Source organism: Drosophila montana, unplaced genomic scaffold (genome assembly GCF_035044405.1).
Source record: "Drosophila montana isolate Dmon_TW-CO22-7 unplaced genomic scaffold, ASM3504440v1 contig_779_1, whole genome shotgun sequence".
NCBI classification, from domain to species: Eukaryota; Metazoa; Arthropoda; class Insecta; order Diptera; family Drosophilidae; genus Drosophila; species Drosophila montana.
In genome coordinates, this window is record NW_026999075.1 from 891651 (window position 1) to 904889 (window position 13239).

At 40.4% G+C, this 13239-nt stretch overlaps 3 protein-coding genes across 4 annotated transcripts; 1 reads left to right on the plus strand and 2 right to left on the minus strand.

Moving 5' to 3' along the window:
* Positions 1–505: 505 nt before the first annotated feature.
* On the minus strand, positions 506–7059 carry LOC135439776 (organic cation transporter protein). The gene is made up of 3 exons (XM_064698568.1): positions 6744–7059; positions 1793–2430; positions 506–1727 (listed from the first exon to the last, which is right to left on the minus strand). The coding sequence occupies exons 1-3, from the start codon at positions 6784–6786 to the stop codon at positions 735–737; spliced, it is 1674 nt and encodes a 557-aa protein (XP_064554638.1). The 5' UTR covers positions 6787–7059; the 3' UTR covers positions 506–734.
* Positions 7060–7744: 685 nt separating this feature from the next.
* On the plus strand, positions 7745–8716 carry LOC135439758 (uncharacterized). Of its 2 annotated transcripts, none has more exons than XM_064698548.1 (3): positions 7745–8020; positions 8098–8379; positions 8437–8716. In XM_064698548.1, exons 1-3 carry the CDS (start codon positions 7862–7864, stop codon positions 8626–8628), a joined length of 633 nt encoding a protein of 210 aa, XP_064554618.1. In that variant the 5' UTR covers positions 7745–7861; the 3' UTR covers positions 8629–8716. The 2 variants fall into 2 exon arrangements, with proteins under 2 accessions (XP_064554618.1, XP_064554617.1); XM_064698547.1 differs by having other exon boundaries at positions 7755–8020; positions 8080–8379.
* On the minus strand, positions 8629–9546 carry mtSSB (mitochondrial single stranded DNA-binding protein). The gene is made up of 4 exons (XM_064698549.1): positions 9400–9546; positions 9246–9333; positions 9049–9157; positions 8629–8989 (listed from the first exon to the last, which is right to left on the minus strand). Exons 1-4 carry the CDS (start codon positions 9421–9423, stop codon positions 8770–8772), a joined length of 441 nt encoding a protein of 146 aa, XP_064554619.1. The 5' UTR covers positions 9424–9546; the 3' UTR covers positions 8629–8769.
* Positions 9547–13239: the final 3693 nt, after the last annotated feature.

Consider the following 13239-nt stretch of genomic DNA (forward strand, 5'->3'; position numbering starts at 1 on the left):
ACATGTTATTCATTTGGAAATTTTAAAGAATTCAATGCTTTTTTGGGCCAGAAAATCGAACTTCCTTCTTTATCTCGTAGACGACTTCAAAATATGTATCTATAGAAGGAAGCTGGAATGCTTGCACATCTGGAAAAATTAACTTAAATGTTATTGCTGTTCACAATATCATAGCATTTCTTGTGTATTTATTTTAGCGGGAAACATTTATTTACCGGCGACCTAAGTCCACAAAAAAACTTTAACTAAACTAACATAGATTTTAGCAAGACGTACAGCATACTTTTAAGCTGAAAATGTTTTTACTGGTGGTTGAGGTATTAGCCGAACAATGTGATGCTACCGTAGATGTTTGTTTTAATTTACTATAATTATTATTGTTAGCATAGGATAAGACTATGAGAGACAGACTGAGACCCCCCACCTACCGAGTCTGCAGTCCTCATTCAAATTAGTTTCTCCCATTACCGAGCACAGCCCTTTAAAGCCAAGAAATAGCATCAAATTTATAACACAAAACACAAGTCTTAAACACGAGCGAGAGACAGCGACCTCATGGCATCATATGATTGGAAGCCTTTGGTCCGCAGTGTCTCAAAGGCGATTTTTCAATTTATTAACATGATAAAACTTAACTAAAGTTACACTGCAAAAGCAGCTGCTGTTTTTGTGGGTGTGTGGCGTGTGTGCTTTATGAGAAGGGTTAACAAAAAAAAAAGAAAAACTGGCATTTATTATTTGCTTTCAATGGTTTTTAGCGGCACCATTTGCTCGGGATCGTCGGGATAAGTACTGTCCTGGCGCTGTTTGCGACCAGCACATTGACTGAACCAGGTGTCGCCCTTGCCAAAGTTTTCGCCATCCTCAATGGACTCTGGCATGGGCTTGTTCATTGTCTCTGGCAGGAACATAACCCAGAAGCCCGACAAAAGGGCAACCACACCGAAAAGCACAGCTGGAATTTTGGGATCAAACGAATCCCCGAGCAAAGTGATCAAGGGAGTCAGCGCGCCAGAAAGACGGGCACACATAGAACCCAAGCCCATGGCTGAATTGCGCACCACTGTGGGAAACAGTTCCGCCGAGTAATTATAGATGACAGCGAAGGAGCCAGCGATGAGCAATTTGCCCAACATAACAATGCTGGTGGAAAGCGTGGTACCCTGCGCTATAAAGGCCGCCACAATGCAGCAGAGCCCGCCACTGAGCATTAGAGTGGAGGTGATGGAGCGACGTCCCAGGCGATCCAAGACAAACACAATGGTTATATAGCTAGGAAACTCCACCAGACCCATGAGAAACAGTATGAGATAGGGATTGCCGTAAAGCTTGCCCGCGCTGAGGGACAGGCCATAGTAAACAATCGAGTTGGCAAACCAGCAGAGGCACACATTCAGCGTCTTCATCCGTAAATTGGGCGTGCGGAAGAGGTCGCTGAGACCGGCACTGGACTTCTCCTCAACGGCAGCCTGTTGCTTGGCCTTCTGCACAAAGTAGTCCTTGTCTAGTGGTATGCCAGAGCCGTTGATGCGCAGTCCCTTGGCTACAATGTCCACAGCCTCCGCAGCGCGTCCCTGCATCCAAAGCCAGCGTGGTGACTCATCCAGCAGCCACCAGTGGGCCAGAAATAGGCAACCGTGGAGGCCATACACCACCTGCAACAGTTGACGATCCTTGATGAGCGCACCCCAGCCGGCCACAAGCATTATGCCGCCAGCAAATACAGCCTGCAAATCCGAAGAAATTCATTATCTATGATCTAAAAAAAATTGCTCTTAAAAAATGTACTTACTTGAAACGTAATGCCGCAAACTGTGCGCTTGCTGGGACCCACCAGCTCCATGGTCAGCACAAAGCCACAGATATAGGCGCCAGCAGAGCCCACAATTCCTAGCAGAAAACGCGCTACCATGACCGAGAAGTATTCCGGTATAAAGGCCACGCCCACACCAATAAACAGCTGCAGCAGCGCCGACCAGCAGAAGACGGTCTTGCGACCCACCTTATCCGCCAAGCCACCCAATGTCACAGCTCCTGTAAATGTGCCCAACATGAACACGGTCTGAATTATGGCGCCCATCCAACGGCGATCGCAGACAAAGTCCCAGTCGATGGTGCGGGAGGACTTGTAATATGTCGTATCATACACATACTTCTCGCAGGGTATCCGGCTGTGGTCCCCAGCGCTCGCATTGAACATCAGGCACGATTCCAGATCTCCGGTTTCCGTTACCGGAATAGCGTCGATAATAGGGCGGGAGTGCCAAGTCTCTGAGACCTGGGAGAGACTACTGTTGTCCACTCCGGCAATAAAGCAGCGATGCTCGGGCACAGCGGCAACTGTCACCAGGGAGAGCATGTGCATACCCGCCGTGAGAGCAGACAGCACTTGCAGGAAGAATTGGGCAAATTGATATTTACCGAATTCACCTTAAAGATAAAAGTTAATCAATCAATTTATCTTATTTAATTAGCTATAAGAAGGGGAAGTCGGCTAATGTACGAATCTAACAAAATAAGATAAGTAGCATTAGTTATTCAACGTCAATGGGGATTTAGATTTGTATGCATGGCTATATAAGAATTTTAGGCAAAATTTGTAATTTAAAACGAGGGTTGTCTTGAATCAGTAAAGCATAATAACATTTGAAATAGTTTGTTGCATATAGCTTAAATAAGTTAAAATCACAACTTATTATGAAATTCATCAGAACGTAAATTGTCAGAAATTGTATTTATTTTCCATAATTGTTCGAATGAATATTAAATGGAGCAGATAAGCCCAATTGGTCATGCCACATTGATTTTGGTAAGTATTTATGACGGTTTCATGAAGTTCCCTGAATTAAACGTTTCAAGAATCCGACCAATTTAAGCTGATTTAATATGAATAACAATTCGATATATTTATATATAGACTCTTGATGGAATTAAAATTATTGCATTATCCACTTTCACATGTCACGTGTATGGCATAACGAGTTATCCAAAAGCACCAGAGCTCTTTGAGTTGCCAAATTGGGTTATCAGATACTCGTTGATGGGCGGAACTCAACCTCAACACATTTAACGGTGCCGCCAGAATTGTCGTCACTCCGTAGACGTTGCAATTAAATCAACTGGAATTTATTCAATTCGATTTCAATTGAAAAGCATACAAATGCGCGGTAAACTATTTGCCAACTGTGTTTTGGTTTTGTTTGTTTTTTATTCTCTTTTAGTTTTCTATGAGCTAGCTATTGACGTCGTGAGGAGCTCAAAATGCATGGGCCTGTTATACTTTTGCATGGACTGGGCTCTGATCTGGCTGCTCGAGGGCAGGCACTGTGTAAATTTCTTTGGACATAGCCTAGATATTTGACACATGAACGGTCCAATGTTCAATCGGCAATTACAATTGATTTGCGGTACAAACTAAAACTATAGCAATATTGATTTATTTGAACTCGTTCAAGCGGCAAACATCAGCAGCTAGACGGAAAAGCGACAGAGAATTCCCACACGTGATACCATCGTCTAAGAATTTAAAAAACTACTTGGCTGATTACACAATGGGCGTGAAATTATGTCACAGATCTCTCGCAGAAACAGTAGTTTTTAATTAATACCAATTCTACATTCTGACGATATTTAATTAAACCCAATTACGTCTTATATGCATAATCAGAACAACAGGCGACCGATCGATAGGCGACGATAATGAAATTGAAAACAAAAAGCATCAGAAATACTGACGGATTATCAGAAAATCAGTCCCTAAAATAAACATATACAGCACCAGTTTATGGCTTGTTTATGGGGTTTATTATGCTAGAATATTGGCCCAGTTTGATACCAAATGGCCCTTGAGCACAATAACGCGCACGAATTGTTTGTTTTAGTAATCAAACATAGCATAAAACGTGTATTTGCGATACACTGTCGCCATAAATGGAGTATATTGGATATCTGTTACATTTTATAACTCTGAGAACGTTTGTTAAATAGATCAAAGTGGTTTATTAAAACGTTAAGCTGTTAATCGAATCAAATACTAAGCAAATACAAAACTCAACAATCATGATTGATTATGTTGGCATCTCTAAATTGGTTATAATTCAAGCTACAAACCAACGAACCACAGAATAAAATATTTGATATTCTGACCAATTATTTGGCTAAAATGCAGTCAGATTAACATGTCATGTATTAATTAAATTATATAATTTGGCGCATTATTACGACTCATTTCTGCTTTTTGACATTCAATCCTCTTGGACTCTGCAAAATGTTTCGTTCGTGCATATTTTTTTTCAATTCAACGCCCACATTTTATTTGAAGAGGGTTCGACTCGCTAAAATTAAACAAAATTACATTATAAACCAAATATTCATATTGGTTTTTAGTTTCCCAAGCGCACAGAGGGCCATTTGGAACATTGCGGCTAGTTTGGCATTGGCTTATAATTCATATTTGCAATCTATGTGCATTAAAAAGTTTTTAATTACACACTAGCTTACTTATTGCAAAACCGTAAGCCACAAAAATGAACAAAGCCAAATGTTGCACAAAAGAATAGTGTGGATCGAATTTTGCTGTCATGACTGCGGTGGGCGGATGTGTGTGGTTATTGTTTGGTGATGGATTTTTAGTTTTTCATATACACGTTTAAGTGTTCTTTAGTTTTCATAATAAATTTCATAATTGCAAAATTACGGATAACTAGTTGAATAATTCAGAATGATTTTGTTTCTAGGTCAGTACCTACTTCATTATTAATTCAGAGAGACTCGCACATATTTCAATTCGAGACATCAATTTAATAGAATTCAGTCTCGACTTTGAGGACTTCCTGGATATATTATAAGCACCTAAGAAAGAATCTTACGACAGATGAGAATTTATTAAAACCTTTGAGCAGTCACAAAACAAAGCATGTTCCATTATGGACTATATAATCTGGCAAAGACTTACATAACTTTCATATGTTTATAGCTATTATAGAATTGGACAACGAAAACTTCGTTCGATGTAAAATGTCAATAGATTCAAATTTAAGTTCCTAAAATGTTGATTAAGATCTGATTAGATTAGTGCAACTGTGTGCCCCGCAGATAGCAAATTTTAATGGTATAGATTATTATTCAACCTTTGGTTATTGCAGGAATTCGATTTTGGATACATTTCCTATTTAAAATGAAACAAAACTTTGCCCCCAGTTTGATAAGCGCTGTTATCGGCATGCCCTTAATATAAATATATGTATATATTTAATTGTCACCGCAAGATAAGGTCATCAAATTTTGGTAATTGTTAAATTTATTTATTCAGTCTTGAGGCATGACTTTAACGCAAGCGGTAAAAGAACAACTACAAAAACTTCTGAAGTCACGAAACATTCGAGTACTTGGGGTTAGCGAATAATTAAGACATCACCTTGAATACAGAAACCGCTCAGAAATAAACGCATATGAGCAAAAATGGAAATGAAAATAAAATGCAAATATTAGAAATAAAATCGAGACGAAACCTGTTTGCGGACTTTCGAATTTCTTGGCATACGTACATATGTACCGACAGTAAAGAAGTATTAACATATACTTTAAAATGTTGTTACTCCGCGGAAAAAGTCGCAAATGCGGTCCATTATCTCTTACCGGTTGAGCTTCAAGCCGTGCGTGAATGATAAAAACTTGTTTTCTGCCCACGTGCGTAGGCTTTCATAAATAACTTTAAAATTCACAAATTGTGATTTGAAAAGCTTGCACAAATGCATTTTACGATGTGCCCGCAATTGTGCTGTCAAATTACCCAATAAGTTCAGCAATAAACGAATAAAAACTGATTGATCTCAGCTTGACAGCTGCATAATAGATAATATTTATGGCTTGAGGGTCTTGATACGTAAGGTATAGAGAACCAAGCAGTTCCACAAATGAGCTGTATTACCAATTAGACAGAACTATTAAGTCATTTAGAGCGCGGGGCTGGGCATTTATAAAAAAACAGCACAGTGGAATAACTATTTGTTATGCATTTCCATTGATTTACAATAGATAAACTTAGCATACAAAGAAATCTTTAATAGCTTTACAGCTGCTCGCATTTAATTATAAACGTGTGAATTAACTGAATACACCGCAATCCCATCCTAAAGTTTTACAAGCAGCTCATCTGCAACCGCGTGATGCTGCGGTTTGTGTTTCGCATTGAGTACCTTTCGAAAGATACTTTTTCTAAATGTAATTCGTAACTTGGCTGACGGCTTAGCGAATGAATGATTGAAGCTCGCGATTCGCATGTGTGATTGCCCGTTCCCAATTGTAACGAACAACCTCTGTCAGCCCGTCATACACGTCCGTCAACCTTGAGATTTATGAAATTAAAAGAAAAGGGGCAATTAAAATTGTATTAGTTAGCACGGCGCTTTTAAGCACTTTGGCGGCAAAACTTAACGGACCGGCGACGTAGATTAAGAAAAGAACAGATTATACTATATGTATGTATGGGACATTGGGCCAAGCCCTTCAAATAAATTAAAATGATAACAATATCTAGAGCAGGTGATAATTAAAACTGACAGTCGGCTAACTGAATCTAACGTTCAGTTAATGCAGTTCTTGCCTGGATAAACGGAAATGCCGCATCTGCCGGCCGCGTGATAAGCGCAAGCATGTCTGATAAGCGCCGTTGATAAGAACAGGCACGCTTGGTAACGGTCAATAAGTCTTTGACCTACTGCTGTGCACACATTAATACTCACCCAACTTGCCCATTAGGTCCTCCAATACATAATCCACAGCCATATTATCTTAAATGCTGTGCGCGGCACTTAAAAAACAAGTTGGTTCCAGGTGGAAATACCTTTATTTTATTAATTAACTTGTTCAAGTGCTAACAATTTGCATTTTCCGTATACTTCTGATTGGTGTTATACAATTGATGTAACAAAAGTTGCGTCTCAGATTATCAGTGGCACTGGGACAACCGAATTGAGGATCGGATTGGAACTCCAAGCAGTTCAATTTGCGCTGGAGATTGGCAAGCGCCGCCGAACGGGCAAAAAGCTGAATGCGAACTGAATGGGCTTTGAGTACGCCAAATGTTTCGAGTCGTGACTGAATAACACTCACATACTGAAACATGAAAACAAACAGATACTCACACAAACAGCGATAACGAACCGCTCCCGCTCACATGTGGCAGAGCTTCGCAATTGAGAGTGGATCGGATCGCGGTGTGTGAGTATTTGCTGAATTTGTTGTTGCTATTTTGCTATTGTTGTTGTTTATGTTGTTGTTGGGCTTCAGTTTGCTGACATAGTTCTTGATCGATAAGCTTGGGAATCAATAGAGAGTATACCTATAAATCAGCATCACATGTGTGTTTCTATACAGCTTATGGCTCGTCAGATTAGGTTGTGTACAGTGCGGGAAATACAGGTAAGATCAATATGCAAACCATCTTATACCAAAATATTATAGTACAATTTTGACTACCATAAATGACACATGTAATAGACTTTTGGATTAACTTATCATACGGTTATTATACCTTCCCTTTTAGTAATTGTAAAGTTATCTTCAAGAAATAGATAAAATAAATATCAAGAAAAACTGCTTAATTTATGAATAAGTGTAATCATCCGTTTGTTATAATTAGTGAAAAACACACGTTTGTCTACATGTAAATTTGTCGTTAATCTATATACTTTGAACATTGAACATTATTAGCTCAGTAACCTGTTTGTAATATGTTTTTGATGATCTAAATCAAAAAAGCAATCCTTTTACTGTTTGACTTACATACATATGTGTTATACAAGGATTTGTACTAAATTATACCGTCTTTTAAATTCAACTTTCATCTTTTTAATTTGCAATGCATGAACCATCGATATCGGACCCAATGTCCTTTTTATACTTGGACTTGTTATCAAATCTTTTACTAGAAGACGCAAACGAAATCGGAAAAGAGTTCGATGTAAAAATGAACTTTATACGCGAACAGGAACGGAGCTGTTTGGAGAATGCAAAACAAGTGAGAGACCAAGCTTTAGTCCTTTACGAAGATATAACAAGCCTTATAACTGTCTGCAGCTTATTTCCGTTGATCAGTTTATAGAATCGATGAGGGAATGTCTCTTTCAAACGGAGCTAGAATTACAGGAGAACGAAGCTGATTTGCTCAATGTGGAAAAAACCATTCTGCGTTACGAGGCATCCTACATAGATTTTTCCAAGGGCCCAGATCCAATTCGTCTAAGGCCTAGCAGCTACCTGGTTTTCTTAAAGCTACTTTTATCGGCGGATTGCTCGGCAGCACAATGCAAAAATCTAAGGGAAGAGCTCGACCAATATAATAATGAGGCCCTGGAGCGTTTAGACTCTCCTAAATTGGTAAGAATTCGTAAGACCGAGCCTTCCTACTAAATCACGTTTAATGTATTCCCATAGATCACCAAGATCATGGACTGTCATTTAAAGACGCTCAACTCACTGGAGAAAAAGTTGGATCAGCTGCAATCTTTGGCTGACAATGTGGCCAAAAGCTATGATCAAATGATCAACAAACTTAAGATTAGCAGCCTGAGCACCAAGTGCAGCTGCCAAATGGCAAATATTATCAATCATACACGCATGAACTGATTACAGCATAGTTTTAATGTATTTGAAAAAATAACGTTTAACATAATGAATATGATACATATGTATGTAGGTATTTAAATGCAACGCATGTTCAACTGTGTTCTCAATATTCTTAAGATTAGGATAATGTTTGGCTTGTTGTTAGTTGGAGTCGCGGAAGAAGAGCACATCATCTGCTATAATGCTGGTGCTTGTCTTTTGATTGCCCTGCTGGTCGGTGATCTCACCATAGGTAATCTTTCCCTGAACCATGGTGCGTTGGCCCTTCTTCAGGTACTCCAGCACCGTGTCGCGTAGATTCGGCTTGAAGACAACCACTCGGTGCCAGTCGGTGCGTTGCGCCCAGTCACCGTTCTCATATCTGAGCGATAAATTGATATCAAATGGATCTTTTGCAATCTTTTGGTAATTTCAACTCACTTGTAATTGGTGTGTGTGGCCACGGAGAATGTTACCACTGGATGCTCCTGTGAGCCGCGCAGCTGCGGATCGGCTCCCACTCGTCCCAGTATAGTAACGGTATTGACAGCTGCGTTTTAAATGTATAATTGAAACATGTTAGTTTGGGTATGTATATTAGCATATAAATATGTATATGTATACAGGTAACTGCTCACTTTTTTCAATTTTGGCGGGTGCCGCGGCCGTCGTGCTTGCTGCACCTCGTGCCGGCAAATTGCAAAGTCCATTTAAGACTGGCTTAAGCTACAAATGCAACAATTGTTACTATTATACATATTTTGCTTGTCGTTGTAAAAACGTAAAACTTACAATCCGTTTACTTTGTTGCATCATGTTCTCGGCGTGCTTTGTAAAGCGGCAACGCGATTTTAATTTGTTTAAACAGCTGTTTACAACTAACGCAGCCAACTTAACCTAATTTGCGTATGCCTGTGGCGCACTCTGTTGTGAATTTTGAAAGCATATCGACTAATCGATAAATTATTGACTCGCTGTACACATATCCGTTACGTGTGCACTTATTTTCAAAATTAAATTTTTTAAGAACAAACGACAATTGCTAAGCATAAGTCCAAGAAATAATGTCGACTTTTTCTGACTTCGTTTATCAACAGATGCCTGTTGTAGTATATAAATCAGTTATGTAGCTACTAAAGCGTTGGTATACCAGCAAGTGCATAGGCGCCGTTGTCGCCTTCATCAACACTAATGTATTACAGAAGTTCCATTAATTTTTCAAATACATTCCTTCTGATTATGGCCAACAGTGTAAGCCTAGGAATCTAAACAATTGTCTGATTAGCCAGCTTAGAATGGGAGTGGGGAATAACCCAGTGCTAATAGGAACTCTTACACAAGACCGCATGCTCTATCGGATACTTCTGGAACTACAAAATGTTGGCAGAAAAAGCTAACTGCTATAGCACTTTTTCTGCGGAACTCTTAAATATGAAAATAGTTTTGTTTGAATAGGGCGCGCTCTATTGGTTGTTTTATAAAACTGATTATTTTGAGTAGGTAAAGCAGGCTGCCACTGAATTCGAACCAAGTGCAATTATCGGGCGCCAGTGGCGCTTTGTATATTTTGTTTTGTAGCAACTTGATTAAATTTGTATTTCACTGTCTCCAAATAAAATCCATACAGATCTACTTGAAAGGCCTTGACATAATATGTGCTATATAAATTGTCAATGTTAAATTCCGTTCAATTCTCTTTTCTGCTTAAAGAAATGCCTTTTGTACATGTTAGAGATAGTTCTTAATTTTGCATAGATAGAATATCCTCTATTCAATAATTAGCCAATGTGAAGCGATTATAAGTACAAAAGAACAGTGGTAAAAATATTAAAATTAACCTTAATACAAGACAAGTTAACCTAAATATGCAAAGTTAAAGTAAAAAAAATTGAGAAATACAAATCAAGTACTCAAGGCTTGCCTCAACTTTCAATTAAGTATGGCATACAGTTAAACGAACGCAAGTCGGAACAGGATGTACGATCGCCGATTGTCTTCGCATATGGCCGAAGCTTCAATTACGAGCCACCATTAGGGGCAGCTCCATTTTGTTTTTGGCACAGTTGATAAGCTGTCAAGGCCCACAAGATGTCGGCATTGATTTCCACTCGGCAGAGAGAGGCGGTGCGTCCAGCTGCGTTGAACCTGAAACAAAACGGAAGAATAAAATCGCTAGTTTAATATATTTTCGTTTCTCTTGTTTTACTGCAACAGCAGCCTCAGCCAGCTCAGAGGCGCAAGAGCAATAACAACGACCAAAACAACCAAACCAACAACAACAACAACAACAACAGACACAACAGCAACCTCTCTACAACTCTACGACTTTGCATTCAAATTCAGGCGATGACGACAGCCAACCGACAACGGCAGGCGGGCAGGCGAAGTAGTTGTTGTCGTTGTCGTTGTCGGAGTCGGTGCCGTGCTGGTGCTCAAAGAATACGGCCAGCCCTAGCCCCAGCCCAGGCAGAGTCTTGAAGTTATTCCAATAGTGAGTCACAACAGCCATTTCGTAGGGTGCTACGGCAGTTAAAGATAGTATGGCCGTCGGCCGACTACAACGGATGTAAAACTTGAAAGGGTTTCAGTTTTACAATCTTTTTAAATTTTATTTCAAAACGTGTCTAAGTTACCTTTTAAATACAAATACATACAAAGATACGTATTGGAAATCCCAGATTAAGAGCCTTAAATCTGTCTACTGCTATTTGATATACATCTATATATAGATCAAAAAGATCTTATAAAATTCTCTCATCTTAACCCTTAGACTAAAATATCTTGTTGTCTATTTGCAATTAAGTTGAGGAAAGCGTTTGATTTCTTTAAAATTTCTTAGATATTCAGTCCAATGAATTATTGTGTCGGGTGCCCAGGACGCGGACTCAGTTTTTATGATCAACTGAATGATATTGACTATTATGTTATTAATATTTAGTTTATAGAACCGTGCTATTTCCATTATATAATATGTTTTTCCCATTTCTTCCTATATTATGTAGCGCATAGCATTCCTCAGTGTAGCCCCAATCTATGGCATTATTCATGCTGTCGTTTTTTAGTGCTGTCGTCGTCGGGCGGTCGGTCGGTCTCTCGGTCGCTCTGTCGCTTCGCCTCCCCTCGCTTCGCCTCGGCAGCCTTACCATGCCCTGCCTGGCCACTGCCGTCGTTTGCTGGCGTTGTTTCCAGAGCGCGCGTGTAGCTGGGCATTTGTATGTGTGTTCGTATACGTGTGTGTATACTGGTATCTGTGTGGGTTGCGTATCTGTATCTGCTGTGCATGAGGCTATGGCTATGGCTCTGGCTATGGCTCCGGCTGTTCGTTGTTGCGATACTAACGAACGAACGTCCCAAATGTCGACGTTGCTTTTGCTGTTGTTGTTGCTTTTTGTATATTTTCAGTCTGTAGAGCAAACGGCGAGGCACGGCGCTCGAAGAGGGAGCTGGCTGGTTGCTGGTTGCCGGTTGCTGCTGTTGTTGCTGTTGCTGTTGCTGAAGTGGTTGCTGCTGGCTGGGCTTCTCGAGGACGTCCGTTCGTTCGTTTCGTAGCGTTTCGTTGCGTTTCGTTTCGTTTCGTCTGTTGGTTCGTTTGTGCGTTTGCGTGCCAAACCAACAGCAAAAACAACAACAACGAAAACTCATATTCATTTTATAGTGAAACTCAGCTCAACGCAGCTTAAGCTTAATGTACAGCAGTAGCAGCAGCAGCAGCAACATTCCACCAACTGGCAACTGGCAGCTTGAATGTTGTTGCTGTTACGGTTTGGTTCGTTGGTTGGTTGGCTGCTTCGATTGCTTCGCCTTCGCCTGCGCGAAGGTTTTTGAAAAACGCGCGCAGCTGTTACAGCAATTGGGTAACATTAGCCAGAGGAGCCCATTTAAACTACAGCCATAGCTTTGTCAGACCAACAACAACAACAGAACAGATTAATACAAAAGCTGCATTAAAAGAACCCTTTCCCATGTCAATGTTTCGCAACCAATAGAACTCTCAGGTATAGTCCAACTGAAAATTGCATTAAAAATCAAAGAAACTTGTGCCTGCATCTGCATCTGAAGCTGACTGCGCACATTTTGCAAAATTTAACAGAGCAACAGAAACAGAAACTGAATCGCAACCGAACGAATATTCGCATTAAAGTTTATTTCGAAACCAACTCACTGCCAGCAGCAGCAGCAACAACAGCTACAACAGCAGCAACAGTGGCAGCGGCAACGGCAGAAAAAAAATACCCAACAGCAAAGCAAATGAAAAACGCCAACGAACAACGAACGAGCCAACAGCCAACGAGCGCACAGAAAGCAGCACACAACAACAACGGCAGCAGCAGCAGCACCATCACCAACAACAACAAAAAAGAAAAATGAAAAAAAAAATCAAGTAAAATTACGACAAGCAAAGAGGCGGCGGCGGCGACGACGGCAGAGGCAGCGGCAGTAGCAGCAACGTCGAAAGAAAACAAGAAACTTCATGGCAGCAACAAAGCGTGAGGGGAGCAGAGCGTCAGAATGGCAGCGCGAGTGGGGAGCGGGACCAGTGGGAGAGAGGAAAGCAGCCACACAAAGTGTGTGACTGTTTGAGTGTGTGTCGGTGTCTGTGTATGTGTATGTGTGTGTGCGTGTGTGTGCGGT

What these genes read in the sequence shown, in the direction of transcription:
- LOC135439758 (XM_064698547.1), top strand. Translation starts at nt 7,862, where the DNA reads ATGCATGAACCATCGATATCGGACCCAATGTCCTTTTTATACTTGGAC. An exon ending in GTTTGGAGAATGCAAAACAA is followed by an intron (nt 8,021 to 8,079) that starts GTGAGAGACCAA and finishes AACTGTCTGCAG; the next exon opens with CTTATTTCCGTTGATCAGTT. An exon ending in GTTTAGACTCTCCTAAATTG is followed by an intron (nt 8,380 to 8,436) that starts GTAAGAATTCGT and finishes GTATTCCCATAG; the next exon opens with ATCACCAAGATCATGGACTG.
- mtSSB (XM_064698549.1), bottom strand. Translation starts at nt 9,423, where the DNA reads ATGATGCAACAAAGTAAACGGATT. An exon ending in TGCAACAAAGTAAACGGATT is followed by an intron (nt 9,334 to 9,399) that starts GTAAGTTTTACG and finishes TTGCATTTGTAG; the next exon opens with CTTAAGCCAGTCTTAAATGG. An exon ending in GCCACACACACCAATTACAA is followed by an intron (nt 8,990 to 9,048) that starts GTGAGTTGAAAT and finishes TTTATCGCTCAG; the next exon opens with ATATGAGAACGGTGACTGGG.
- LOC135439776 (XM_064698568.1), bottom strand. Translation starts at nt 6,786, where the DNA reads ATGGCTGTGGATTATGTATTGGAGGACCTAATGGGCAAGTTGG. An exon ending in GGACCTAATGGGCAAGTTGG is followed by an intron (nt 2,431 to 6,743) that starts GTGAGTATTAAT and finishes TTTATCTTTAAG; the next exon opens with GTGAATTCGGTAAATATCAA. An exon ending in TTTGCGGCATTACGTTTCAA is followed by an intron (nt 1,728 to 1,792) that starts GTAAGTACATTT and finishes TCGGATTTGCAG; the next exon opens with GCTGTATTTGCTGGCGGCAT.